The 27,576-nt window shown below is 43.4% G+C and overlaps 1 protein-coding gene across 2 annotated transcripts in view; it reads left to right on the top strand.

Moving 5' to 3' along the window:
* LOC115192851 (microtubule-associated protein 1B) overlaps nucleotides 1-21,221 on the top strand; it is an 82,925-nt gene extending 61,704 nt beyond the window's left edge. The window contains exons 3-8 of one of the 2 annotated variants that reach the window (XM_029751747.1): nucleotides 2,964-3,046; nucleotides 3,571-3,708; nucleotides 3,951-8,030; nucleotides 8,085-15,720; nucleotides 16,189-16,421; nucleotides 18,901-21,221. In XM_029751747.1, the coding sequence (XP_029607607.1) occupies nucleotides 2,964-3,046; nucleotides 3,571-3,708; nucleotides 3,951-8,030; nucleotides 8,085-15,720; nucleotides 16,189-16,421; nucleotides 18,901-19,056 (12,326 nt within the window). In that variant the 3' untranslated portion in view covers nucleotides 19,057-21,221. Of the gene's footprint in view, nucleotides 1-2,963; nucleotides 3,047-3,570; nucleotides 3,709-3,950; nucleotides 15,721-16,188; nucleotides 16,422-18,900 lie in introns of both variants that reach the window. The other variant, XM_029751746.1, reaches the window with a different exon arrangement.
* The last annotated feature ends 6,355 nt before the right edge of the window (nucleotides 21,222-27,576 follow it).

The following is a 27,576-nucleotide window of genomic DNA, read 5'->3' as shown; positions in this document are numbered from 1 at the left end:
GTTTGTGCTGTAAAGCTCCTGCTGTCATGGTGATGCATAACAATGATCCTAGGAGATAATGATCATAGGGAGATATACAGCATAAACAGATCTGGGGCCAGCCTAATGACTTCTACTGCTGCTGTTGTTGCTTCTCTCGTCACTGTCAGACTGACCAGCCCCTGACTGACACAGACTCTTTGTTCATCGAGTATCACACTGTACCAGTCTGCAGTGTCAGAGAGGGGGGGGGTGTCATCCTTCAGGGACAAGCAGCTGATGAAATCTCCTCTGTTTGACCTGAGTGAGCACATTAGCAGGGTGAAGGGACGCGCTTCTGATCGCTCTAGGTCTGATGTCATATGTCTTTTGTTCACGTATTCTACTACTAGGCCCATGTTTTGAATATCCCCCAACGTCCCTATTGTATTATGTTGCTCATATTCTGTACTCCCTCATTGCTTCTGGAAGATATCAAAACAAAGTGGTGTAGAATCATGTGGTGATCATTTTATCCCCCGCAGTCCGAGGACGGCTAGGCTGCTCTTCCAGTAGGCTCTGATGAACAAGGGTTCTCTCTTGGTAGCTCACTGCGCATCTATAGTTGGCCTATGGCAGTACAACTTACAGTAGCTGTCCCTCTCGGTGTGCCTGGTCCCAGATCTGTTTACGTTGTCTAACCAGCTTTTTACGGGAATTGGCATGACAGAACAAACAGATCTGGGACCAGACTAACAGTTTGCTGCTTTCTGCAGCTAATAGCAGCACTCGGTCAGTTCTGTAGCAGTGGCCAGGTCACCTGAAGCCCCAGGTCCAGTCTCCTTTCCTCTCTTACAGACTAATGCTGCTTTGCGTCTCACTGAAAAAAACCCCCACAAGAGGCCAAGTCAGGGTAATGATGAGAGATTTGGTCCTTTTCCATGGCAACGGTAACCAAGTGAGCCTTGTCCTGTGGTCGGAGTGCTTTTGTTCCGAAATGTCTCTGAATTGTTACCACGACATCCAGAAAGGTTCATATTCCTTTTTTTCCTTTTATGCCTGTGCTGGTCGGTTTCCAGTTTCCAAGTTCTATTAGCTTTCAGTAATAATTGTATCCTCTGCTACTACTAATAAGACTGTCTGTTCATCAGTGGTGTAATGATATAGCCAGCATTTAAGAGTAACAAAGCTTGCTTTATCATTATCACCTCCACCATTCAGAAGAAGTTTCACTTGGTTTTGTATCAGCCAATGATTCTGTTCCTCCTGGGTCAACTGACTGACTCCAACCAATCACAGCATTGCCATGACGATCACTTAATTTACACGTCTATTTGTATTCATTTGTCTACATTAATATGCATAATACCTGTGACGTGCGTGGGTAGCTATTCAAATGCAAACTTTATATTTTGGAAATGGATCCAAAGTATCCATTGTGATTTTGAATCCAAAGTATCCATTGTGATTTTGAATCCAAAGTATCCATTCTGATTTTGAATCAAAGTATCAGGTTGTCCTTCTCATCACCTAGGCCAGCCTTTTTATCCCTTAATATAGGGATCTGTTCAATCCATAGTGCTGGTTAAGGGCTTGGTTAAGGGCTGGTACGTAAGCATTTCACTGTAAGGTCTACACCTGTTGTATTCAGCATTTCACTGTAAGGTCTACACCTGTTGTATTCAGCATTTCACTGTAAAGTCTACACCTGTTGTATTCAGCATTTCACTGTAAAGTCTACACCTGTTGTATTCAGCATTTCACTGTAAAGTCTACACCTGTTGTATTCAGCATTTCACTGTAAAGTCTACACCTGTTGTATTCAGCATTTCACTGTAAGGTCTACACCTGTTGTATTCAGCATTTCACTGTAAAGTCTACACCTGTTGTATTCAGCATTTCACTGTAAGGTCTACACCTGTTGTATTTGGCTCATGTGACAAATAACGATTTGAACATCCGATTTATTGCATAATTGACAATTATAGGCAACGTTCCTACGGTCGCGGAGACTGCATACACGGTAAACGCTGCATAGGTCGGCTCAATCGGAAAATTCCTTTTACATTTTAACTCGGATCTTCCGCTGTACGGCTTGAATCCAGGCCTTAATCTTTTACCCTGACTCACTTCAGTCGATAATCCAGTAATCACTACCTTGCAGGTTGCCCGGCGACATGAAGCCGACTCTCTGCAGAGGTCTTTCACAGCAAACGGATGACAGTGCAGATACCAAAATGGCCGCAGCACGGGAAAACTCAGGGGATGTATAGGAATCCCTATCAGAGTCTGCATTGGTCCTTAAACAAAAGGCAATGAAATGCTTATCGTCACACTTTTGAACTTTAATGAGTAGAAATGCTGACAGGGACGTTCAACATCATATGTACTGAGTAGCCTCATATGGTTTATCGTATTTGCCCTCTCTCTCTTTATGTCAGTGACTTCATACCTAAGTGTCTGTGATATTGACCAATAACCTGAAAACCATATGCTCGCAGCCCTTGTGATGGTGATTGGCCGAATATTTCAGAACGTTTGGCAATGTTGATATGTTACAAAGCCATGCAATTCTAGCTTAGGTATTGTCCAATTCTCAATTCCCTTGCATGACAATACCAATAGCTGTTCAACTTTGTTCTGTTCTAAGAAGCTCTGATTTCAAGCCACAGCCAGTAGACATTTGGTGACCTATTTCCTTCTCCAACTTTTGTTCTTGCCTTGACGCACTGTCTCTATAAGCGTCTGGCCCACATACTGTACAGGCACCATGCAGTACTAAATCTCCCAGACTCAAAGACTGGATGCTCTCCAGCAGGATGTCTTTGGGGCAGACTGCTCAGACTCTGCCAAGATTCTCAGTAGCCTCTTAAGTTGTTGACCTGTGCCAATGTTGCTTATGTCTAAAAGGATTTCAAAGGAACCCTTTTTAAAGCAAGTACATGAACGATATTGACAAAACACGTCCTCTCTCCTCATGTTGTTCGACGTTCTCGCCCCTGTAGGACAACGGACTCTCCACCACAAGAGTGATGTCCTAGAGACTGTGGTGTTGGTCAACCCATCCGAGGATACGGTTGCTTTAGAGGTGCGTTTACAAGATTTTAAAAAACATTTAGGAAAATCTAGTCTTGTGCTATATTTAGACCTATCAATCATTACATGCATTTTGTTTTTACATTAATTGTCATGATGATTTAGAATCTCATACATTAAAAAAAAATAAACACATCCTGAAAGAATTTTTTTTCTCTCACTGTGATTTAAGTGGCATACCATAACGACTTAACGAAATTGAAAAGCGTTTGATTAAATTCAGAGCTTAACCAAGTGTTTCCAAACTCCAGTCCTTGAGTACCCCCAGCAGCACACATGTTTTTGTTGTAGCCCCTGACAAGCACACCGGATTCAACTGTCAACTAATCGTCAAGCCCTCAATGAGTTGAATCAGGTAGAGTTTATCTGGGGCTACAATAAAAATGTGTGCTGTTGGGGATACTGGAGGACCGGAGTTGGGAACCACTGGCCCTAACCAATATAAAAAGATAAAAGTCATTATCTTTACCCTGTGCTGTGTCCTATAATTATCCTCTGTCTTGCTCTCTGGCCCAGATCCAGTCTCTTGTCACAGACTCAGCAGGACATAAACTCCTGGTCCTGAGTGGGCAGAACTCAGACCACGGTGACCTGCTTCTCCAAAGTGGGGTTTTCACCTATCAGAGCTTCTCACAAGTCTTTGCTGATCCTGGGGTAAGCTATTACTGTTCAGAACAGTCAATTCCTGTTCAGAACAGCCTTTTCTGGCATCGTTGACTCTAGTCTGTAGTACTGTTTAAAAAAAAGAAAAAGATTAGATTACCAATGAAAAATGAATCTTAAATATTACTCCCATGAACTGGAATTGTGGATAAAAATCAAAACAGCAATGTCATTGAGCAATGTTTGTAAATCAGCACTGACCTCTGACCTTGGGGCTTGTCATTCTCCTGTAGGTCAGTGATTTGCTGGGCGAAGCGGCCCCCGAGCAGCGGGCCACACTCACTGTGTCCTGCCGAGCGGAGGTGGGTTGGAGCTCCCTGGGTCAGCAGCAGCACTTACGGGAGTTCCTTGAGTACAGATTGAACCCTGAGCCTGTGCTCCCCAAGATGGAGGGAGTCACAGAGTTCACGGAGTACATCTCCGAGACGGTAGACGTGCCTTCGCCCTTTGACCTCCTGGAGCCACCCACATCTGGAGGCTTTCTGAAACTGTCCAGGCCCTGTTGCTATGTCTTCCCTGGGGGGAGGGGTGACTCGGCCCTGTTTGCGGTCAATGGCTTCAACATCCTAGTAGATGGAGGCTCTGAAAGGAAATCATGCTTCTGGAAGTTGGTCAGACACTTGGACCGCATCGACTCGATTTTACTCACTCACATCGGTGCAGACAATCTGCCAGGCATTAATGGGCTTCTTCAGCGGAAAATAGCAGAGCAGGAGGAGGAACAGTCACAAGGCTCCGCTAGCTACAGCGACTGGATGAAGAACCTGATCTCTCCAGAGCTTGGTGTGATCTTCTTCAATGTACCCGAGAAGCTACGTATGCCAGAATCAAACCTAAAGGTCAAGCGTAGCATCGAGGAGGCCTCACTCACGTTGCAGTACCTCAACAAACTGGGAATCAAGCCGGAGCCTCTCTGTAGACTGGTCAGTAACCCTATTGAGCCTTTAACTCTTTTCCATAAGATGGGAGTGGGCAAGTTAGACATGTATGTTCTGAACCCCGTCAAGGACAGTAAAGAGATGCAGTTTCTCATGCAAAAGTGGGCGGGTAACAGCAAGGCCAAAACTGGCATTGTGCTCCCCAATGGAAAAGAGGGAGAAATATCCGTACCTTACCTGACGTCAGTTACAGCATTAGTCGTCTGGCTTCCTGCCAATCCTGCAGAAAAGATTGTCAGAGTGCTGTTCCCTGGAAACGCACCACAAAACAAAATCCTGGAGGGGCTGGAGAAATTAAAGCACCTTGACTTCTTGCGATACCCAGTAGCCACACAAAAAGACATTGCCTCAGGAGCTCCACCCGCTGTTGTAAAACAGACAAAACTGAAGCAAAGGACAGACAGCAAAGAGAGTCTCAAATCATCTCCCAAGACTACCAAAGCCCCAAAGAAAGAAGCAGACGATGAGGTTTCGGTGACCACAGAGGCAAAGAGTGACTCTGTGAAGGAAGAGAGGAAACTGAAAGAGAATGAAAAACCCACAAAAATACTAAAATCCAAGACTGATGGACCAGAAAATAAAAAATTATTGAAAGAGAAATCCTTGAAAAAACACTCAAAGGAAAGGGCATCCAAGATGGATGAGAAAAAAGACAAGGAAAAGAAAGAGATAAAAAAAGTAAAGAAAGATGACGCAGCTAAAAAAGAAGACAAAAAAAAAGACCCCAAAGTTGACAAGAAAAAGGAAACGTCCAAACCAGAGTTGAGAAAGATAACAAAACCTGACCTAAAACCCCTCACACCAGAGGTCAGAAAGACCCTGCACAGGGCAAAAGCGTCAAGTAAACCCAAAACCGACAAAAGCAAAGTCAAAACGGCCAAGGCAGAGCCTGCTGAACCCAAATCTGAGGAACTAGCAGCAGATACCATTCAGCCTGAGCCATTACAAAATGGGGCTGTTGAGGGCATGTCTGCTTCCTCCACTCCAGATGATCTTACCAAGCCACCGGAGAGTGCAGTGGAGACACCAGCAGAAGAAAGCATGACTGAATCCCCTACCCAGGAGGAGGAGAAAGAACAGGAAACTGTCTCTCAAACTCCAACGGGCACAAAGTCTCCTGAGAAGGGAGTAGCCACAGCAATGGAAGTTGAGGCTGAATCTCAAAGAAAAGAGGACAAATTAGCACAAGAGCAAAAAGAAGAATTTCAAGCACAGGATGTGGATATCTATGAGGATGAGGGAGCTGCCATTGAGGACGATGAAGTGGAGGAAAAAGAAGGCCTGATAGCAGAGAGGAAAACGGTAGAGGAAAGTATGGGGATGGAGGAAGAGGAAGATATGGGGATAGGGGAGGAGGAAGAGGAAGGAGAAGATAACAGACTAGACAGGAAACATGAGGTGGAGGAAATGGAGAAAGCTGAAAAGCCCACAGCTATGGCAAAAGAGGAAAGCAGAAGGCCTTCATCCCAGGAGGAGGAAGATGAAGATGTTGTTGAAAAGGCCGAGCTGGAAGAGGTAGAAGACTTAGATGTGATAGCTGATGAAGAGGTCAAAGACAAACCTGAAGAGGGAGAGAAAGAAACATCGGCCAAGAACTGGGAAAGCAAAGCAGTCGAACAGACTGCTGGAGCCAAAGAGGAGGATGAGGAAGATGAGGAAGGCTACATCTCAAATGTGGGAGGCGCTACAGCCGACATAGTATCAACACTGCAAGGAGCCGCTGCTGCCGAGCCCATCTCCTTCATTCAAGACGAAACCATTCCCGGCTACTCCGAAACTGAACAGACCATCTCGGATGAGGAGATTCATGAGGAGGCGGAAGACAGGATACCACACCTTCAATACGAAGTGGGTACATATGACATCTCTGTCCCAGATCAGACAGGCTCCTTTGACACCATCCACGGGATGAAGGAGATGCAAGCAGCAGCTATAGCTGATGTAACAGCCAAAGGTTTCATTAGTGGACAGGAGCAAGTATCAGTATTCACTAACATCATGTCTGCTCCCTTGGCTGAGGAAGAACTTGTTTCCTCAGCCACATCCATCACGGAGTATGATAAATTGTCCTCCTTTCCTACCTCTATTGCAGAGGACCAATTGGCTACTCCCGTCACTACACCTCAGACTGAGGAAACGGGCAAAAGCTCACTGCTTAATGATACTGTTAACAGCGTTCCCCTGGCAATTCCAACCGAGGCCACACATGGGAAAGAACACTTCCACTCTGCTGGGACCATCTCACCAACATCCTCCTTGGAGGACGACAAGTGCTTAAAGTCACCTCCATCTGAGGAGTGCCTTCCTGTTGTCTCTGATGTGAAGACTGAGGATAAGGTCATCAAGGCTCATGATGAAGAGGAAGAAGAAGAAGACCAAACTCCTAACGTTGACATTTCACGTGAAAAACTACAGGAGAGTTTTGCCTCTCCTCAAATGTTCCAGGATAGAGAAAGGGATGTGGAAAAGCTCCCTGCCTCTGAGTCTCACGTCTTCAAACCTGTTCAAGATTTGAAGCTGGGTCACCCACCAGTTGATGAGGAGGTACAGCTCTTTAAGTCCAAAGAAGACATCTCAACGGCAGTGCCTTCAAAACCCCTTTCACCTCCACCCTCTTTCTCAAAGCCATTTAGGTCAGACTCAGTTACTTCAGAAGGTGAAGAGCGGTGCTTCAGTCCAGACGATAGCACTGTGAAAATGGCCTCTCCCACACAGTCTGGACCTCCCAGTGCAACCCACTCTCCAACTCACTCTCCTCTTCATCAGTCGCCTGTGGAAGAAAAGACCAAGGGCTTCCCAGGACTGGAGCATCAAATACAGGAGGATGTTCATGATTCAGCCACCAAAACAGATGATGAGGATGCGAAGACAGATCAAGAAGATAATAATGAAAAACTAGATGCTGACATCCAGAAAGAAAGTCAACATGAGTCAGATGCACCACCATCTGGGGTGAAATCATTTGAAAAAGACTTGCCGGTTACAAAAGTGGAAGAAATAGACGGTCTCTCCACTTCCAAAGATGAGATCCAACCGAAACAGGAGACAACTCCTCTTCCCTCTGAGTCAGTCACAAGGAAAGACGAAGTTTCCTTATTAGGAAAGGAATCTTTACGGGAAGACATTTCTAGTGGTGAGGCTATACTCGAACACAGTGATGGGGAAGACGATGATGACCATCAAGAGAAAGAATCCAAAGTGTGCAGTAAGGCTAAATTCCCAAAGGAGAAGGAGAGTAGCTTCTTAGATGATGATGACGGTGAGGATGATGATGATGATGATGTAAAACCCATAAAACAGGACTTGAAAGAGACAGAAAAGCATGACAGACACGAGGCTGAAACCACCAAAGAAGATAAGAAAGTAACAGAAAAGGTTGTTACTACTGAAGCTGAACCCATCAAGGAAGATAAGAAAGTAACAGAAAAGGTTGTTACTACTGAAGCTGAACCCATCAAGGAAGATAAAGATTCGAAAGTGAAGGGAAAAGAGGACATTCATGATGCTGAATTCGTCAAGGACGATGAAGATTTGAAAGTGAAGGAAAAAGGTGATATTCATGAAGCTGAACCCATCAAGGAAGATAAGAAAGTAACAGAAAAGGTTGTTACTACTGAAGCTGAACCCATCAAGGAAGATACAGATTCGAAAGTGAAGGAAAAATGTGATATTCATGAAGTTGAACCCATCAAGGAAGATTACGATGGGAAAGTGAAAGAAAAATATGTCATTCTTGACGCTGAACCCATCAAGGAACAGAAGAAAGAAACAGAAAAGGTTGTTACTACTGAAGCTGAACCCATCAAGGAAGATTATGATGAAAAATATGTAATTCATGAAGCTGAACCCATCAAGGAACAGAAGAAAGAAACAGAAAAGGTTGTTACTACTGAAGTTGAACCCATCAAGGAAGGTAGAGATACTTGTGGGGCCGAGCTCATCAAGGAGGAGAAGTGTGAACCTATGAAAGAAGAGAACCAGAAAGAAATAGAGACTATATTAACTTCTAAAGATGAGCTAAGCTCTTGTATCTCTACCTCTAAAGTGGAGCCAGCCTCAGACTCCACCACAACACAACAGCTAGTACAAGAGAAAGATAGCTTTGTGGCTGATCCCATGAAAGATGAGACAAAAGAAAAGAATGCTTTTGACACTGAACCGATAAGAGAAGATAAAATAGAAAAAGAGCGAGATACCCTTGACAGTGAACCGACGAAAGAAGAGCACAGAGAGAAAGAGAAGGGTGATACATGCATGGCTGAATCCACCCAGGGGGAGAATAAAGAAAATGATACTTTTTTTGAGATTGAAGTCAGTCAGGAAGAGAAAATGGAGAAAGAGAAAGATGATACTCATGTGGCTGATGTCAGTAAAGAACGGAAGATGGAAAAGGATCAAGAGAAAGAAGATATTAGTGATTTCGAAGACGTCAAAGATCAGAAAGATAGAGATAAAAGTTATGAACCTGAACCCATCAAAGATGAGGAAAGCGAGAAAGATAGAGATGAACGTTATGAAGCTGAACCCATCAAAGGAGAGGAAAGCGAGAAAGATAGAGATGAACGATATGAAGCTGAACCCATCAAAGGAGAGGAAAGCGAGAAAGATGGAGATGAACGTTATGAAGCTGAACCCATCAAAGATGAGGAAAGCGAGAAAGATAGAGATGAACGTTATGAAGCTGAACCCATCAAAGGAGAGGAAAGCGAGAAAGATAGAGATAAAAGTTATGAAGCTGAACCCATCAAAGGAGAGGAAAGAGCAAAAGAAAATGAAATAGCTGACAAAGTCAAAGATGAGAAGAGCAAGGAAGAGACAGAAAAATCTGATTCTCATGAGATTGAACCTGCTAACGAGGAGGAAGAGCGCACCACCACACAGACAAGAACGGTAGAGAAACTAGAGGGGACGTCTGCGACAAAGCTTCAGTCTACATTTCAGGTTCAGTACTCAGACGGAGATGAGGAAGAGGAAGATGAATCCATTTGCATGGCTGGTGCAGGCTCAAGACCTGTATCAGTGGAACCTAGACAATCAGAACACGACATCATGTCTCAACATCTGCTCTCAACTCAGCCATCAGAGAATGTGCTTAGTGACCAAACGAAGGACTGCCACTCTGAACAAGCCACTGGGCCTGCGTCTTCATTACCGAAACGGGAGGCCTCTCCTGATAAAGACATCAAAGAGCAGCATAAAGGACAACATAGACTCTCCCCTGAACTAGAAAAGGACACCAGGACAACTGAGACCACATCAGGACCCCATCTCAGCCAAGAGCCCACCATTGGTTTTCCTACCTTGAAAGAGGATCCAGTCTCTGCTATCTCTAGCACCAAAGAAGAACCAGGCTCAGACTCCATCACTACAGACAGCCAGATTATAAGTTCAACACTGTCACGCACCGATAGCCAGGCTATAAGTTCAACACTATCAAGCACCGATAGCCAGGCTATAAGTTCAACACTATCAAGCGCCGATAGCCAGGCTATAAGTTCAACACTATCAAGCGCCGACAGCCAGGCTATAAGTTCAACACTATCAAGCTCTGACAGCCAGGCTATAGGTTCAACACTATCAAGCGCTGACAGCCAGGCTATAGGTTCAACACTATCAAGCGCTGACAGCCAGGCTATAGGTTCAACACTATCAAGCGCTGACAGCCAGGCTATAGGTTCAACACTATCAAGCGCTGACAGCCAGGCTATAGGTTCAACACTATCAAGCTCTGACAGCCAGGCTATAGGTTCAACACTATCAAGCGCTGACAGCCAGGCTATAGGTTCAACACTATCAAGCGCTGACAGCCAGGCTATAGGTTCAACACTATCAAGCTCTGACAGCCAGGCTATAGGTTCAACACTATCAAGCTCTGACAGCCAGGCTATAGGTTCAACACTATCAAGCGCTGACAGCCAGGCTATAGGTTCAACACTATCAAGCGCTGACAGCCAGGCTATAGGTTCAACACTATCAAGCTCTGACAGCCAGGCTATAGGTTCAACACTATCAAGCTCTGACAGCCAGGCTATAGGTTCAACACTATCAAGCGCTGACAGCCAGGCTATAGGTTCAACACTATCAAGCTCTGACAGCCAGGCTATACGTTCAACACTATCAAGCGCTGACAGCCAGGCTATAGGTTCAACACTATCAAGCGCTGACAGCCAGGCTATAGGTTCAACACTATCAAGCGCTGACAGCCAGGCTATAGGTTCAACACTATCAAGCGCTGACAGCCAGGCTATAGGTTCAACACTATCAAGCGCTGACAGCCAGGCTATAGGTTCAACACTATCAAGCGCTGACAGCCAGGCTATAGGTTCAACACTATCAAGCGCTGACAGCCAGGCTATAGGTTCAACACTATCAAGCGCTGACAGCCAGGCTATAGGTTCAACACTATCAAGCGCTGACAGCCAGGCTATAGGTTCAACACTATCAAGCGCTGACAGCCAGGCTATAGGTTCAACACTATCAAGCGCTGACAGCCAGGCTGTAAGTTCAACACTATCAAGCGCTGACAGCCAGGCTATAGGTTCAACACTATCAAGCGCTGACAGCCAGGCTGTAAGTTCAACAATATCAATCACCGATAGCCAGGTTGTAAGTTCAACACTATCAAGCACCGATAGCCAGGCTGTAAGTTCAACACTATCAATCACCGATAGCCAGGCTGTAAGTTCAACACTATCAAGCGTTGACAGCCAGGCTATAAGTTCAGCACTATCAAGCATTGACAGCCAGGCTATAAGTTCAGCACTATCAAGCATTGACAGCCAGGCTGTAAGTTCCACTCTCTCGAGCACCGATAGCCAGGCAGGTGTGGAGGAATCCACCCAGCATGAAACACTGCTGCCTTCTATGACAACAAGCAAAGAAGCATCTAATGCGGATGAAAAAACGAAGCATGTTTCTCAAAAAGGAGAGGAGAAACCAGGCAAGGAAGCTGAGAGGGAATTGGAAACAGAGCGGGAAGTTGCTTCCCCGGGACACACACAACCTTGTTCATATTTTCTCTTGGATAAAGATTCTGCGAAGTTTCCGGAGGAAGTGGGCCACATTGATGCTTCAAAAGCAGACAGTGCCTCTGAAAAAGTGGAAGGTTTTGACAAAATGAGAACAGAGAAGGAGGCGATCAGTGTGAGCTTGCAAGAAGAAAATCAGGGCTTTGGCATGTCTAAGTATGAACCCTATGAAAAGCCCATTTCGAAAGAACAGGCATCAGACAATAAAGAAGACCGTGAGGTTTCTAGAGAGTTTGATCGGTCAGCACATATTGGCATTGATGATAATAGGAGAACTAGGCAGGCAGACGCTGGTGCAGCTGCATTCGACTCAGAGGACGAGGAAAAAGAGGAACCGCTGTCATTCAGCAGCGTTGATTACACTCCCCCACGTTTCACAGAGGGCGAGAGAAGCCCCAGTTGTAGCCCAAGTGCCTTCCCTGAACACAATGACAAAGAGAAAGGTCAAGAAGAAGAGAGTGATAGGAAGGAGGGACATGCTACACCACACGTGGAAAACAGCTTTGCATATTCAGAGACTCAAGACAACAAAACCACCCCAGCAGAGCCATGCTCATTACCTTTCAATCTCAAAGAAGATAAACCTGAAAAAATTGAGAAAGATGAAATGAAGGACGATGCCTGGTCGGCCCCTCAAACATCTACAGGAGAGACGGACAAGACTGGAGCATCTCCTAGTATAGAGGAGTATCTGCCAGTCCAGTCAGGCAGAAAGGAAACAGCCTCTCTGTCATGGGGCCAATCCAACCTTGGTGCCCAAGCTTCAGCTACTACCATGCCTTTTGAAGACATCCCTGAGAAGCAGACAACAGAGAAGGAAAAAGATGAGCCAGTGAAAGACAAGTTGGATTCATCTGATAGTGAGCGAGGAGACTCTCCCTCTGGTCGCTACTCACCAGCGGAGAAAGACATGTTACCTCATCAAGTTTCGCCTAAGGAAAAGGAAAATCAGGCTACTGCTGCCCCCCTGGCCGCATATTCAGGACATCTCATAGACGATAATGTTCTTGCATCTGAGTACACTCAAATTGGCAGCTCTATCTCCAGTAAATCTACAATGGGCTATTCTGAGAGGGAAGACACTCCGGACAGTGTATATAAGAGGCTACTGGTGGTAGGAGAGGATTATGATGATGATGATGATGATGATGATGATGATGAAGATGAGGATGGTGAAGATGCGGAGGAAGAAGAAGAAGAAGCCAGTGATCTAGATGTGGAGAAGGGTGCAAGAGAGCAGTCTGAAAAAGAAATCTGTAAAACTACATCGGATGATACAACACCTTCTAAACTTCTTGTTACAGAAGAAGAGGACAAGAAGGCCCTCTCACCCGAACCCAGCCTCCTCAAAAAGGAGGAACCTACCCATTCAATGACCACAAGCAGCCCTCCACTGGTAGATACTGCAGATTCCCTTTTGAAGAATGTAGTTGGTGCCTCGCCCCTCCAGTCTGGCAGTTCCACTGCGATGGAACAAACAGGTTCTGGAGGATATCCTTCTGAATCTTCAGAGTATTCTGAGGACAGCCAGCTGGGGTTAAAGGAGGAGAGGTTTGACAGTCCTCACCTATCTCTGCCAACCAAGTCCAGTGAAGATAAACATTACAGTCAGGGAGACATTGAAGCTGAGAGGCAGAGAAGCCCAGATACCGCTAGTCGAAAACCAGAGGAAGCTCCTTCGTCTTACCTCCCATCTGCCTCAGCTTCTCTATCAACCAGCCACCAGTTTCGAGAGGAGGTAGAGACTCCCGTCACAGTGTCTAGTGCCCCCTACAGGACAGATTCTGAGGTTGCTTCTGTTGAGTATTCTTCATTCAAAGATGAAGACTCCTCAGTCAAGCACTCAATCCTCTCAACCTCAGGGGTAATACTAAAAGAGGAGTACCTAGAAGCCTCTGAAAAGCTTACCTCTACAACTACATTCAGTCTGACACAAGTCTCTCCAGTCTTATCTACTCCAGCCAAAGACGCTATTCAACAAGACACATCGTCAAGCCCTAAAATGGACAAGGGGCAGACCTCTGATACCTTTCATAAACTTGAGGGCATTGTTGAAACCAAAACCATGTCTGCTGGGGCTTCAGAACCATTAAGTTCCCAGCTGTCCAAACCCGCTGAAACCATATCCACTTCGAGGGCTCTCTTTGATGTTTCCCCATTGCAAAGAGCTGACTCTTCTGACAGAGAATCCCAGGGCTCACTGGGCAGCAAAGAGTCATACACTTATGAAATGGAGGACAGTACTCTTCCATGCCGCATTGAATGCCAGAAATCTTCAGTGACAGAGCAAAAAGAAGGCATGCTGTCAATGACTGAGACACACATGGTCACCATCGTCTCCAGTACAACCACAACAGTGACCCAATCTGCTGTGGTGACAAAACCACAGGAGTCAACTGAAGCCTCTTCCAATGGGTCTACTGAGGTTAGCACAAGTGCCCAAGAAGTCTTCAGTGGAGCAAGCAAAGCCTCTTGTGCCACAATGTCAGATCTACCTAAATCTGATCTGCTTAAATCTGATCAGAAAAAGGAAGAAGAAGAAGAGACAAAGAAAGAGAAAGATAAGATGGAAATGAAAGAGGAGGAGAAGGAGAGCAAAGTAGAGACCCTAAAGGAGGACAAGGAAATGCCAGAGCAAAAGGATAAGAAGAAAGAGATGCATGAGAAGAAAGATATGGATGAAAAGAAGGAGATGGCTGGAGAGAAGGAAAAGGTAGAGGAAAAGCAATTAGAGGAGAAAGATGGGAAGGAGGAGGAGAAGAAAGACCAGACTGATGAGGAGAGTGAAAAAGAGAAGGAGAGGAAAGAGGGAGAGAAAGAGAAAGTAGAGGATAAAAAAGCAGAGAAACAGGAAGAGAAGACGTCCGAAAGGAGAAGGAGTAGCTTATCTGACTGGGAACTCCTACAAGGGCCGGGCGCATGCCCAAGCGCCCCTCCAGGCTATGAAGATGACAGGGAAGAGGAGGAGGAGGAAGCGTACGAAACGGAAGAAGCAGAAGAAGCAGAGGAAGAATACGGTCAAGAAGAATGCGTAGCTCCAGGCCAGCCCACCCCGCTGTCCACAGCAGAACATGCCCACCATACAAAGGCATCTGCCAAAACAGATGGAGAATCCAGTCGTCCCACTGACCTGCATATGGAGGCTACCTCCTCGTCCCCCCCTAGCTACTCCTCATGTGAATACAAACACCGCAAAGGAGAAATCTCCCCATCCTTCATCAACCCCAGTCCACACGCCCTCTCCAGTGATGACGGCGAAGAGGACAAAGGGAGCGACCAATCTCTTGAGGGGGATGAAGACGACCGCGAGCAACACTCGGTCAAGAGGAGGTCTCACAAGCAGAAGCGACATCTCACTCAATGTGGAGCTACTGGAGCAGGGGAAGGGTCACAACCAGTTTCCATGCCTCCCGGTGGCATGGCAACTGGACTCGGGGTGGTGCTCGCTGGAGAGGAGACGCCTCCCACATCAGTGAGCGACTCGTTAGCGACGCAGTCTGACTCAGACGTACCTCCAGAGACCGAGGAGTGCCCGTCGATTACAGCAGAGGGAAACCTGGACTCAGACGAAGATGCAGAACACCTGCCGGTGGATAAACTATCTGCCTCTGCCACAGGAGGGGGCCATCAACCCCCCTCGCCCAGATCAGCTGCGAAGGCCCACGACCCCCTACCTGCCCCTATGAAGGACCCCCTCCCACACCCGCCACACCCTGACGTGTGCATGGTGGACCCAGAGGCCCTCCCTAACGACCAGAGCAGCACAGAGAAACTTCTCAAGAAGGATCACAAGACAACCAAGAGCCTACGGAAGGGCCTGGGCAAGCCTAAGTCTGCTTCCCCAGCCCGGAAGGGGAAGAGGTCCACCACCCCTGTGAAGCAGACCTCCAAGGACTCCTCGCCTCGATCGGCCTCTCTGAGAAGGAGGGACACGGAAAGGAGCTCCAGGCTGACGCAGAAGTCCGAGGGCCTGGGATCCAAGGGTGACCTACACGCTCCAGGGAAAGGCCTGGTGAACGGCGTCAAGAGCAATTTGGGTAAAAATAAAGAAGGATGATATGACTCCATATTCAGTAGTAGAGGAAACTTGAAAAACATCAAAGATGATAACAATGCAATACCTTATAACCTTAAAGGGGAAAGGAAACACTTTAGGAAGTAAATCAGTTACAGTTAGCTGGTGTAAACCCTGGTGTTTCCATTACCCTTTAAATGTCAAATATCATCCCCCAAAGGTTTGATGACACACACTTCCCCATTCTAATTTACTCTTGATTTACATAGACATAAGTCTGAATCCCCCCCCCCCCGCCCATTCAAACAGGGGAAAAGTCATTAGTCATTCTAAAGTCATTAGACATTCTAAAGTCTAAAGTCATTCTAAAGTCATTAGACATTCTGAAGTCATTAGTCATTCTAAAGTCATTAGACATTCTGAAGTCATTAGTCATTCTAAAGTCAGTAGAGACTTCTCCAATTTTACAATATGGTCCCTCCTCCTCCAGGTACCAACTCCCAGAAATCTAGTTCAACCATCCCCCCCGGGCCTCCAATCTATGTGGACCTGGCCTACGTGCCCAACCACTGCAGTGCCAAGAACGTGGACCAGGAGTTCTTCAAGCGGGTGCGTGCTGCGTACTACGTGGTGAGCGGCAACGACCCGGCCGGTGGAGAGCCCAGTCGTGGTGTCCTGGATGCCCTTTTGGAGGGCAAGGCCACATGGGGCTCCAATCTACAGGTGCTTGCTCTTTTTCTTTCCCTTAGTCTCTCTCTGTCTGCATACATGCAGGCTCTGCTGTTAAGTAAATGTTTGACTTTTCTCCACATTGTTAGTACATTCTGTTTGACTTTTCTCCACATTGTTAGTACATTCTGTTTGACTTTTCTCCACATTGTTAGTACATTCTGTTTGACTTTTCTCCACATTGTTAGTACATTCTGTTTGACTTTTCTCCACATTGTTAGTACATTCTGTTTGACTTTTCTCCACATTGTTAGTACATTCTGTTTGACTTTTCTCCACATTGTTAGTACATTCTGTTTGACTTTTCTCCACATTGTTAGTACATTCTGTTTGACTTTTTTTTCTTCCACATTTCGTTTTCTACGTTTTTCCTAAATTTGTTTTGACTTTTTTCTCCACATTTCCATTTAGCCTGTGTTTTCTCGCTGTGGAGACATTCTGCACCACTGCTAATCTCAGGATCCAGAGGGATATATTCAGAATCACTGATCTGAATCACTTGTAAAATGGACTTGGTAGTGTAAACAGATGCTTGACAATGCTTTAGACAATGTATGCCATTGTTTACAGCCACTGAGACGGACATCATTATTTGAGCATTTAGATTGTGAATGTTACAATGTACACACACTACCGTTCAAAAGTTTGGGGTCATTTAGAAATGTCCTTGTTTTCCATGAAAACATACATGAAATGAATTACAAAATGAATAGCAAATATTGTCAAGATGTTGACAAGGTTATAAATAATGATTTTTAATTGAAATAATAATTGTGTCCTTCAAACTTTGCTTTTGTCAAAGAATCCTCCATTTGCAGCAATTACAGCCTTGCAGACCTTTGGCATTCTAGTTGTCAATTTGTTGAGGTAATCTGAAGAGATTTCACCCCATGCTTCCTGAAGCACCTCCCACAAGTTGGATTGGCTTTATGGGCACTTCTTACATACCATAAGGTCAAGCTGCTCCCACAACAGCTCAATAGGGTTGAGATCCGGTGACTGTGCTGGCCACAGGGTATGGCATGGCGTTGCAAAATGGAGTGATAGCCTTCCTTCTTCAAGATCCATTTTACCCTGTACAAATCTCCCACTTTACCATCGCACCCCCAGACCATCACATTGCCTCCACCATGCTTGACAGATGGCGTCAAGAACTCCTCCAGCATCTTTTCATTTTTTCTGCGTCTCACTAATGTTCTTATTTGTGATCCAAACACCTCAAACTCAGATTCGTCTGTCCATAACACTTTTGTCCAATCTTCCTCTGTCCAGTGTCCTGTGTTTTTTTTGCCCATCTTAAACTTTTATTTTTATTGGCCAGTCTGAGATGTGGCTTTTTCTTTGCAACTCTGCCTAGAAGGCCAGCATCCTGGAGTCGCCTCTTCACTGTTGACGTTGAGACTGGTGATTTGCGGGTACTATTTAATGAAGCTGCCAGTTGAGGACTTGTGAGGCGTCTGTTTCTCAAACTAGACACTAATGTACTTGTCCTTTTGATCAGTTGTGCACCGGGGCCTCCCACTCCTCTTTCTATTCTGATTAGAACCAGTTTGTGCTGTTCTGTGAAGGTAGTAGTAGACAACGTTGTACGAGATCTTCAGTCTCTTGGCAATTTGTCACATGGAATAGCCTTAATTTCTCAGAACAAGAATAGACTGATGAGTTTCAGAAGAAGGTCTTTGTTTCTGGCCATTTTGAGCCAGTAATCGAACCCACAAATGCTGATGCTTCAGATACTCCACTAGTCCAAAGAAGGCCAGTGTTATTGCTTCTTTAATCAGAACAACAGTTTTCAGCTGTGCTAACATAATTGCAAAAGGGTTTTCTAATGCTCAATTAGCCTTTAAAAATGATAAACTTGGATTAGCTAACACAACGTGTCATTGGAACACAGGAGTGATGGTTGCTGATAATGGGCCTCTGTACACCTATGTAGATATTCCATTAAAAATCATCAGTTTCCAGCTACAATAGTCATTTACAAAATTAACAATGTCTACACTGTATTTCTGATCAATTTGATGTTATTTTGATGGACAAAAAAATAAATAAAATATATATATATATATATATATCAAAAACAAGGATATTTCTAAGTGACCCCAAGCTTTTGAACAGTATTGTAATTGTCAATGTTGTACAATATTCCCGGTTGGCAAAACTGGTTGCAATAACATCAGTATGACATAGTTTGTGACATCATAGTCCAGTTGTTTACTGGTTGTACTGTAATATGACATTTTGAAAAACATTAATTTAGCATCCGACAAAACACGTCTTAATCTGGTTGTAATTTGACCAGACGTCTTAAAAATAATTTTCCTGGTTCGTTATAATCTTCTTATGACATATTATTGACCAGGGAAAAAAATGTTTTATGACGTTATGCTGCCTAAGTTTGCCGGCTCGGCTGATTGCTTGATCAATGTATTGATGAATTTGACTTGATACATGTCCTCCATCTTTAACCTAGGTGACTCTGATCCCTACTCATGACACGGAGGTGACGCGGGACTGGTACCAGCAGACGCACGAGAAACAGCAGGATCTGAACATCATGGTCTTGGCCAGTAGCAGCACAGTGGTCATGCAGGACGAGTCCTTCCCTGCCTGCAAGATTGAGTTCTAAGTTCTGCACCCGTTGCTATTTTACCTTCCTCTTCCCCCTCATCCGTGCTACTCTTAATCCTCCCATATGTAAGATTCCATTGCATTTGCTGTCGTCTTCGGCATGTGCACTGGCTTCCAACTGGTCAATGTTATCTGACAACAGCCAGTTACAGTATGTCAGGCAGAAACATAGCTAAAGTACAGGGTACATGGTAGCTGTACAAAGGTGTGATGTATATTTGTTTCAATTATGCTTTCCATTTAAACAACATACTTGCACGATAAAAACACCTCTTTATTAGATTCGGTCTTAAACAATATTGTTTTTTTCTCACATATAACCTCTCCAATGTGCACATATTGTGATCACGCACATCTGTGATGAGGATCATTCTCAATAGTTATTTCAGCTTTCAAATCACTGTACTGCACCTCAAATCCACATCTAAATGGACAACACTTTCCAATTAAAAGTGCTATCTTAACAATGTATCGATTTGTCTAGCGTTGTTGGGGCATCTAGTGCCTAATGCTACATTAAGATTGTGCACAGTTAAGTCACATTCAACATGTGAAACTTAAACACTCTTACTTATTGTCTTAAACTCAACAGAGAAATACAAAATGAAAATAAAATGTATAAATTGCTTATCCAAAGGGCCAAAGTAAGTGCCAAAACAGTCTTGAGGTAAGACAGTGGCCGTGTCCGAAATCTGGCTTGCCTACTACTTACCTAAACTGTATACTGTGTACTAATTGTACTAAATACTACAATGTACTTAGTAAAAAAACGTATGCAGCAAGCAACAAATATCAACATACTACTCATCCAGAATGAGAAGGCATCATCAAACGTGTTATCGCACTTGTTCCCCCGTCATTTGTTCATTTTTTGTAAAGCACATCTGATTATCAGCTGGTGTCGAATGAGGGCGGCTGTGAAAAAACGATTCACTTCCTCAATAGTGTGTAGTAAATTCTACCAGACGAACAGCCAAAATAAGTATGACATCTGGGCATTTCATGAATACTCGATTTTCGAAATTTCACATACTCAAACAGCCTACTATTTAGGATGCAAGTATGGATATTCGGACACGGCCAGTTGTTAACACTCTCCAAAATAAGTCCAAAACCGTTACGAGATGAACAGTTACTTGATCTCGCTTGTACGCAGACTACGCACAATGTTGTATAATGGTAGTAGCTTAGCAAGTATCCTAAATTGAGGCTTTGTTTTCGATATATAAGACATTACTCCTGTTAGGAGATATTACGTAAGATGCAGCTCTAGATGCTGTACCGTTTGACTTTCTCAGTACTCTTAACTACGTCAACTGGTATTACAGAGGACTATTACCACATAGCTTGTCGTGAAGCTTTAGGAGGGGAGTGCTACTTTCAGTTTAAATAACTTGCTAGCTTTTATGAATTATTTTTCCTCAGTAGCTGAAGCATGATTCTTGCATTTAGCTCAGACTACTCCCTCGAGGAAGTAGAGTTTTTTTTTTTATTTGACCATGTGTCTAGTCCTTGCCGTCTTCAAGTAGGGAGTAGCCTATAAACATGTTCCAATACCTTACCGTTTGGCTGTGTGTTTGCTAAAATGAACGCTACACTGTAGGCACCAGGCAAAGAGATGGTTCTCTTGCATTAGCTATATTTCTGCTGGATGTAATGGTTCTTTATCAATATATGAAGCAGTGGAGGCTGCTGAGGGGAGGAACGGCTCATAATAATGGTCGGAACAGAGTGAATGGAATGGCATCAAACACAATGGAAACCATGGAAACAATGTGTTTGATGTATTTGAAACCATTCCACTGATTCCGCTCCAGTCGTTACCACGAGCCCGTCCTCCTGTGATCTGAAGCCATTATCATGGTCTTTGTTGGTATGTTGATATGTTGATACATGGAGAGATTATGTTATAACACATTAGAGAAGGATGTTTAAATGAATGCAGCTGATTGGTCGGGACAGAGGCAACCGAGATGAATGTATTACGTTTTTATGTTTTCTCCCGTTTTCAGTTATATTATACTGTCTGTATGAAACTATTTAATGAATTGATGGAAACTGCATTGATTTTCCATGGCGAATGTAGCAGTAGAGTTTACTCCGTCCCACTAAGACAGGGTTGTGTGGAGGTTGTGTGAGTGTTCTTGTGCAACAAAAAAAAAACATGACTGCGGTGGTAAACAATCGCTCTCATGTGCCTTCTGGTTGGGGTATTGGTCAAGAGAGAAGGGTTACTTTTATAGTAGGCATTATGGAGAGGGGAACCTGGATCCAGGGATAACACAAGAAACTGTGGAGAGGGGAACCTGGATACAGGCACAACACATGAAATGGTGGAGAGGGGAACCTGGATACAGGGACAACATATGAAATGGTGGAGAGGGGAACACTTTAGAATATCAAACAAATCCATAGTTGTTGTCCAGGAATACTGCATCTAGTCTGATCCATGTGGATGGATGCTGTATACTGTATACACACCGTTGGTAGGTGAAAAGGTAATTAGCCAGCTTAGACAGCACATTTTAGATTCAGTTTCTTATCAGTTTATTGCTGGTTAGCATTTGTCCCCTATCTTAAAGTGCCGCCCAGAAAATACATCAGACAATAACGTGGTCAAAGAGCAAGAATGCACTTTTCAAAGGGGAGAAGAGGAGCTTAGGAGTGGGGCTGTGGTTCTAGTGAGAGAAGCACACATGTTATTTTTTATTTTTATTTAGCGTTCTTTACCATAACGTGGACTATGGTAGCCTTTGATTTTAGAATAGATGGCTAGAGCAAACACTCGATACTGTATGTGAAGACGTTCCAACAATAACACAAGGTAGATATTTATCAAATAAAACTAAACTTTTCAACCCTAAAATCATATTTATCAAACGAACATGAATGTGACGTTGATTGTCGTGGATAGAGATGTGGCACGTGTACCACAGGTCTTACAAGTAGAATGACGTTTTGTGTTGTAGTACATGCTTGAGTGACACACACAGAGAGAGACAGGGACAACATAGTGTGTCTTCAAAGTTACCGTTTGTGGTGGGTAATCAGAGGTGGAGCTTCTTACTTTGTCACACTGTTCATTGGAGCTCATTACAAAACGTGATTCAGATTTGCGTTAAATTCCATAGAGATTATAGAGTCACTTTTTGATTGTTTTATGTTTTATTGTACTTTTCTGGTAGTTTTTTGTAGTTGTATTAGTTCAATTAATTGATGTATAAATTATCAGTATTAGATTTTTTTCATTGATTTGAATTGTTTTTCAATATTTCAGTTACATGTAGGACTAACAATTATGATTGTCTCTTTTGTTTACATTTCTTAGATTGTATTTTTGAAAAGACTGGCTAAAAATGTATTTTATAATAAGCGTCTGATTTTCAGCATTCTTTTTTGCTTAGTGATTCTTAAATGTAACGTGTTTATGTTTAGAGCTGCTGTGTTGTGTGTTTGGGGCTCCTGGCTTGAGGCCAGAGAGAGTGGACTGGGTGGGGCAGACAGAGATTGTTGGAGAGACTGTCTATGACTCATAGTTTGCAGACGGACAGACATCCTTTACATCGACCTGCAAGAGGAACATTCTCTCCCTCTATCGGATCCAGAACCTAACTGAGTCTCCTCTTAGGCTAAACCCATAAAGCCACAGTCTGTAGCCATCTTGCATTAGCCTGAGAACAGTGCCATCTTTGTTTTTTTTTTTTCTGAACTTACTCAAATGTAGGCTGCAGGACAGCTTCCCCCAGGTCTGTTCCTAGCCCGGCCCACTCTCTGACTAGCAACGCGGTAGAGCTAGCCGGACTCGCGGCTCCGGCTGTATGGTTTCTTTCAGTATTATTGAGATACTACATTTTGTTAGTATGCACTGTGAATGCGTTGATATGCTTGTCATGTTGATTAATAGGAAGGTCAGAATAGCTGCTACGCTGAGTGAGAGCATCTCTATCCTCCGGGGATAGAGCTGGAGGATGTTTATCAAATAGCTGTGTATGCGCAACTACATATCCCGGGATAGAGGGGCCACACTAAGCCTACGACAGGTTGTCAGTGAAGGTACAAATACATGGCTTTGGATATATTACAATGTCGCCACGAACTACTGCTTCTAAACTGATCATATCAATCTAAGTCTCTCTACCCTTTTTTGGCACTCTATGGCAGGTACAGATCTAGTACAGGGTAGGTAAGGGGGAAATCTGAACCAGGCTCAAGATTGGCTGTTTAACGTATACTGTCTATGGCATGGGTTTTCTGAATGGGCTGATATGGTGTATTGTCCTCAAGTCTGACTCAAGTCTGAGTTTTGTTTTAAGTTGTGGTGGAGCATCTTGGTGGTTCGATTCCAAATACCTAGCTTTAGGATCAAGCACCCTGGGCCCCTGGCAGATGGCTGTGAAATGCTAAACCTGAAATAATACTATTGGTACTGTTGGTACTGTTCTGAATGCTGCTGGACAAAAAAACCAGAACAAAACAGAATTGTACGCAAATATCGAAGTGATATATCAGTGGAAGAAAGCCTAAGGAAGAGACAGACTACTGTATTCAGATTTAATTTCTAGAACAATGATTGTAACTCAAAACGGATAGCACAGTTTATTCATATTGCAGTGGCTGTTGTTTCATTTGCGGTTCTGTCCCAAGAGGAGAAAACTGTAATTTATGACAACACAAAGACTTGGTGTCCTATACTAACAGAAACATACTTACAATAACACAGAAACTAACTGCAGCTGAAACTTTTCCTGAATATGACTTGAAAACACATTGGAGACAGAAAAAAATTACGAATTAGTCAAATGAATGATACATGTACATTTATGTACTGTACACAACTATGTATATACACCTTAAAACAAAATCTAAATAGATATGTTATGAAATGTATGATCCTTCTTGTTATTTTAGCAGATTTTCATTAAGTGTATGATCAAAACTTCCCAAGCCTTGAACAAAGAAACATAGCCAATGCTAACTAGGTAGCTACAGATGAAAAATAAACGTCTTTCAGTTTAATTTCCATTCTCCCAACTCTCTCATCATAAAAAGATTCTTTTGAACATATATCATTGTACCATTTTATCTCTCTGCATGTGAACTATTTGGTTATAATCCTGAATGTAATTGTTTATTAACATGAAAATGAAAACAGGAAATGCTATTTTAAAATGGTATATTTGAAACAGCTGATTGTTTAACTGGTACTGGGATGGCATATATTATTACTGTGCTGTGCTTGACTGTTTTGCCCTAAGATGTTGTTATAATAAAAAATGTTGTAGTTCTTCGGTCTTTGTCGCTGTATTAATCTTAGTTCTGTTACTATCTTCAGTGCAATTGTAGAAAATTCTCTCTCTCTCTCTCTTTAAATCTAAAATGCAAAACTACAACTAGGCCTACCGCAGATTAATTGTAAAAGGGAAACAGCCTGGTGATCACCAATAAAAATGCATTTATTGAAATCAGACCACGAGCCTCTTGTTGTTTTGGGATCTTTCTCTCTCATGTGAGTCAGTTTTGTGTTGTGACTCCTATGTAAATGAAGGGGGAGGGGCATATGCAGACTAAAAGGAACACATCGTGAAAGATTTATTAGCCCAAAAATGTAACCAAAAGGAGAAATTAATGAAATAACTATGAAAACAATGTACTCTGAGGCTGTCCTAATATGGACACCATAAACTATATGAACACCAAACAATGAATTAATTCCTTCACAAATCCATTCAGGTTGAAAATGTTTGAGGAATGGATAGTATATAGAGAATTGATAGGGTATTATAGAGTATTGATAGGGTAGTATATTATAGATTAGGATTGTATAGAGAGTATTGATAGGGTATTATAGTGTATTGGTAGGATAGTATAGAGAGTATTGGTAGGGTAATATAGAGTATTGGTAGGGTAGTATAGTGTATTGGTAGGATAGTATAGGCTATTATAGATTAGGATAGTATAGAGTATTGGTAGGGTAATAAAGATTTGGTAGGATAGTATAGGATATTATAGAGAGTATTGGTAGGATAGTATAGGATATTATAGATTAGGATAGTATAGAGAGTATTGGTAGGGTAATATAGAGCATTGGTAGGGTAGTATAGAGTATTGGTAGGATAGTATAGGCTATTATAGATTAGGATAGTATAGAGTATTGGTAGGGTAATATAGAATATTGGTAGGGTAATATAGAGTATTGGTAGGATAGTATAGGATATTATAGATTAGGATAGTATAGAGAGTATTGGTAGGATAGTATAGGATATTATAGATTAGGGTAGCATAGAGTATTGGTAGGGTAATATAGAGTATTGGTAGGATAATATAGGATATTATAGATTAGTATAGTATAGAGAGTATTGGTAGGATAGTATAGGATAATATAGATTAGTATAGTATAGAGAGTATTGGTAGGATAGTATAGGATATTATAGATTAGGGTAGCATAGAGTATTGGTAGGGTAATATAGAGTATTGGTAGGATAATATAGGATATTATAGATTAGTATAGTATAGAGAGTATTGGTAGGATAGTATAGGATAATATAGAGAGTATTGGTAGGATAGTACAGGATATTATAAACTCAGCAAAAAAAGAAACGTCCCTTTTTCAGGACCCTGTCTTTCAAAGATAATTCGTAAAAATCCAAATAACTTCACAGATCTTCATTGTGAAGGGTTTCAACACTGTTTCCCATGCTTGTTCAATGAACCATAAACAATTAATGAACATGCACCTTTGGAACGGTCGTTAAGACACTAACAGCTTACAGACGGTAGGCAATTAAGGTCACAGTTATGAAAACTTAGGACACTAAAGAGGCCTTTCTACTGACTCTGAAAAACACCAAAAGAAAAATGGGTCCCTGCTCATCTGCGTGAACGTGCCTTAGGCATGCTGCAAGGAGGCATGAGGACTGCAGATGTGGCCAGGGCAATAAATTGAAATGTCCGTACTGTGAGACGCCTAAGACAGCGCTACAGGGAGACAGGACGGACAGCTGATTGTTCTCACAGTGGCAGACCACGTGTAACAACACCTGCACAGGATTGGTACATCCGGACATCACACCTGCGGGACAGGTACAGGATGGCAACAACAACTGCCCGACGAGTTACACCAGGAACGCACAATCCCTCCATCAGAGCTCAGACTGTCCGCAATAGGCTGAGAGAGGCTGGACTGAGGGCTTGTAGATCTGTTGTAAGGCAGGTCCTCACCAGACATCACTGGCAACAACGTCACCTTTGGGCACAAACCCACCGTCACTGGACCAGACAGGACTGGCAAAAAGTGCTCTTCACTGACGAGTCGTGGTTTTGTCTCACCAGGGGTGATGGTCAGATTCACGTTTATCGTCGAAGGAATGAGCGTTACACCGAGGCCTGTACTCTGGAGCGGGATCAATTTGGAGGTGGAGGGTCCGTCATGGTCTGGGGCGGTGTGTCACAGCATCATCGGACTGAGCTTGTTGTCATTGCAGGCAATCTCAACGCTGTGTGTTACAGGGAAGACATCCTCCTCCCTCATGTGGTACCCTTCCTGCAGGCTCATCCTGACATGACCCTCCAGCATGACAATCCCACCAGCCATACTGCTCGTTCTGTGCATGATTTCCTGCAAGACAGGAATGTCAGTGTTCTGCCATGGCCAGCGAAAAGCCCAAATCTCAATCCCATTGAGGTTATCTAAGTCTTTGCTAGGTAAAGCCCCGCCTTATCTCAGCTCACTGGTCACCATAGCAGCACCCACCCATAGCACGCGCTCCAGCAGGTATATCTCACTGGTCACCCCCAAAGCCTATTACTCCTTTGGCCGCCTTTCCTTCCAGTTCTCTGCTGCCAATGACTGGAACGAATTGCAAAAATCCCTGAAGCTGGAGTCATATTTCCCTCACTAACTTTAAACATCAGCTATCTGAGCAGCTAACCGATCGCTGCTGCTTTACATAGCCCATCTGTAAATAGCCCACCCAATCTACCTACCTCATCCCCATATTGTTTTTATTTACTTTTCTGCTCTTTTGCACACCAGTATTTCTACTTGCACATCATCATCTGCTCATCTATAACTCCAGTGTTAATTTGCTAAACTGTAATTACTTCGCTACTATGGCCTATTTATTGCCTTACCTCCTCATGCCATTTGCACACACTTTATATAGACTTTCTTTTTTTCTATTGTGTTATTGACTGTAGGCTTGTTTACTCCATGTGTAACTCTGTGTTGTTGGTTGTATCGCACTGCTTTGCTTTATCTTGGCCAGGTTGCAGTTGTAAATTAGAACTTGTTCTCAACTAGCCTACCTGGTTAAATAAAGGTGAAATAAAAAACAAAAAAATAAAAATAGTAGAGAGTATTGATAGGGTAGTATAGAGAGGGGAAAGGAAATGGGGCATGTCAGAGGGAGCGTCCCTTTCATGTACAGTCCAGGGTTTATTTAAAGTATTCAGACCCCTTGACTTTTTCCACATTTTGTTACGTTACAGCGTTATTTAAAAATTCATTAAATAATTTTGT

Source organism: Salmo trutta, chromosome 4 (genome assembly GCF_901001165.1).
Source record: "Salmo trutta chromosome 4, fSalTru1.1, whole genome shotgun sequence".
Classification (NCBI taxonomy): Eukaryota; Metazoa; Chordata; class Actinopteri; order Salmoniformes; family Salmonidae; genus Salmo; species Salmo trutta.
Note: the sequence above shows the minus strand (reverse complement) of the source record. Positions and strands in the feature narration are given on the sequence as shown.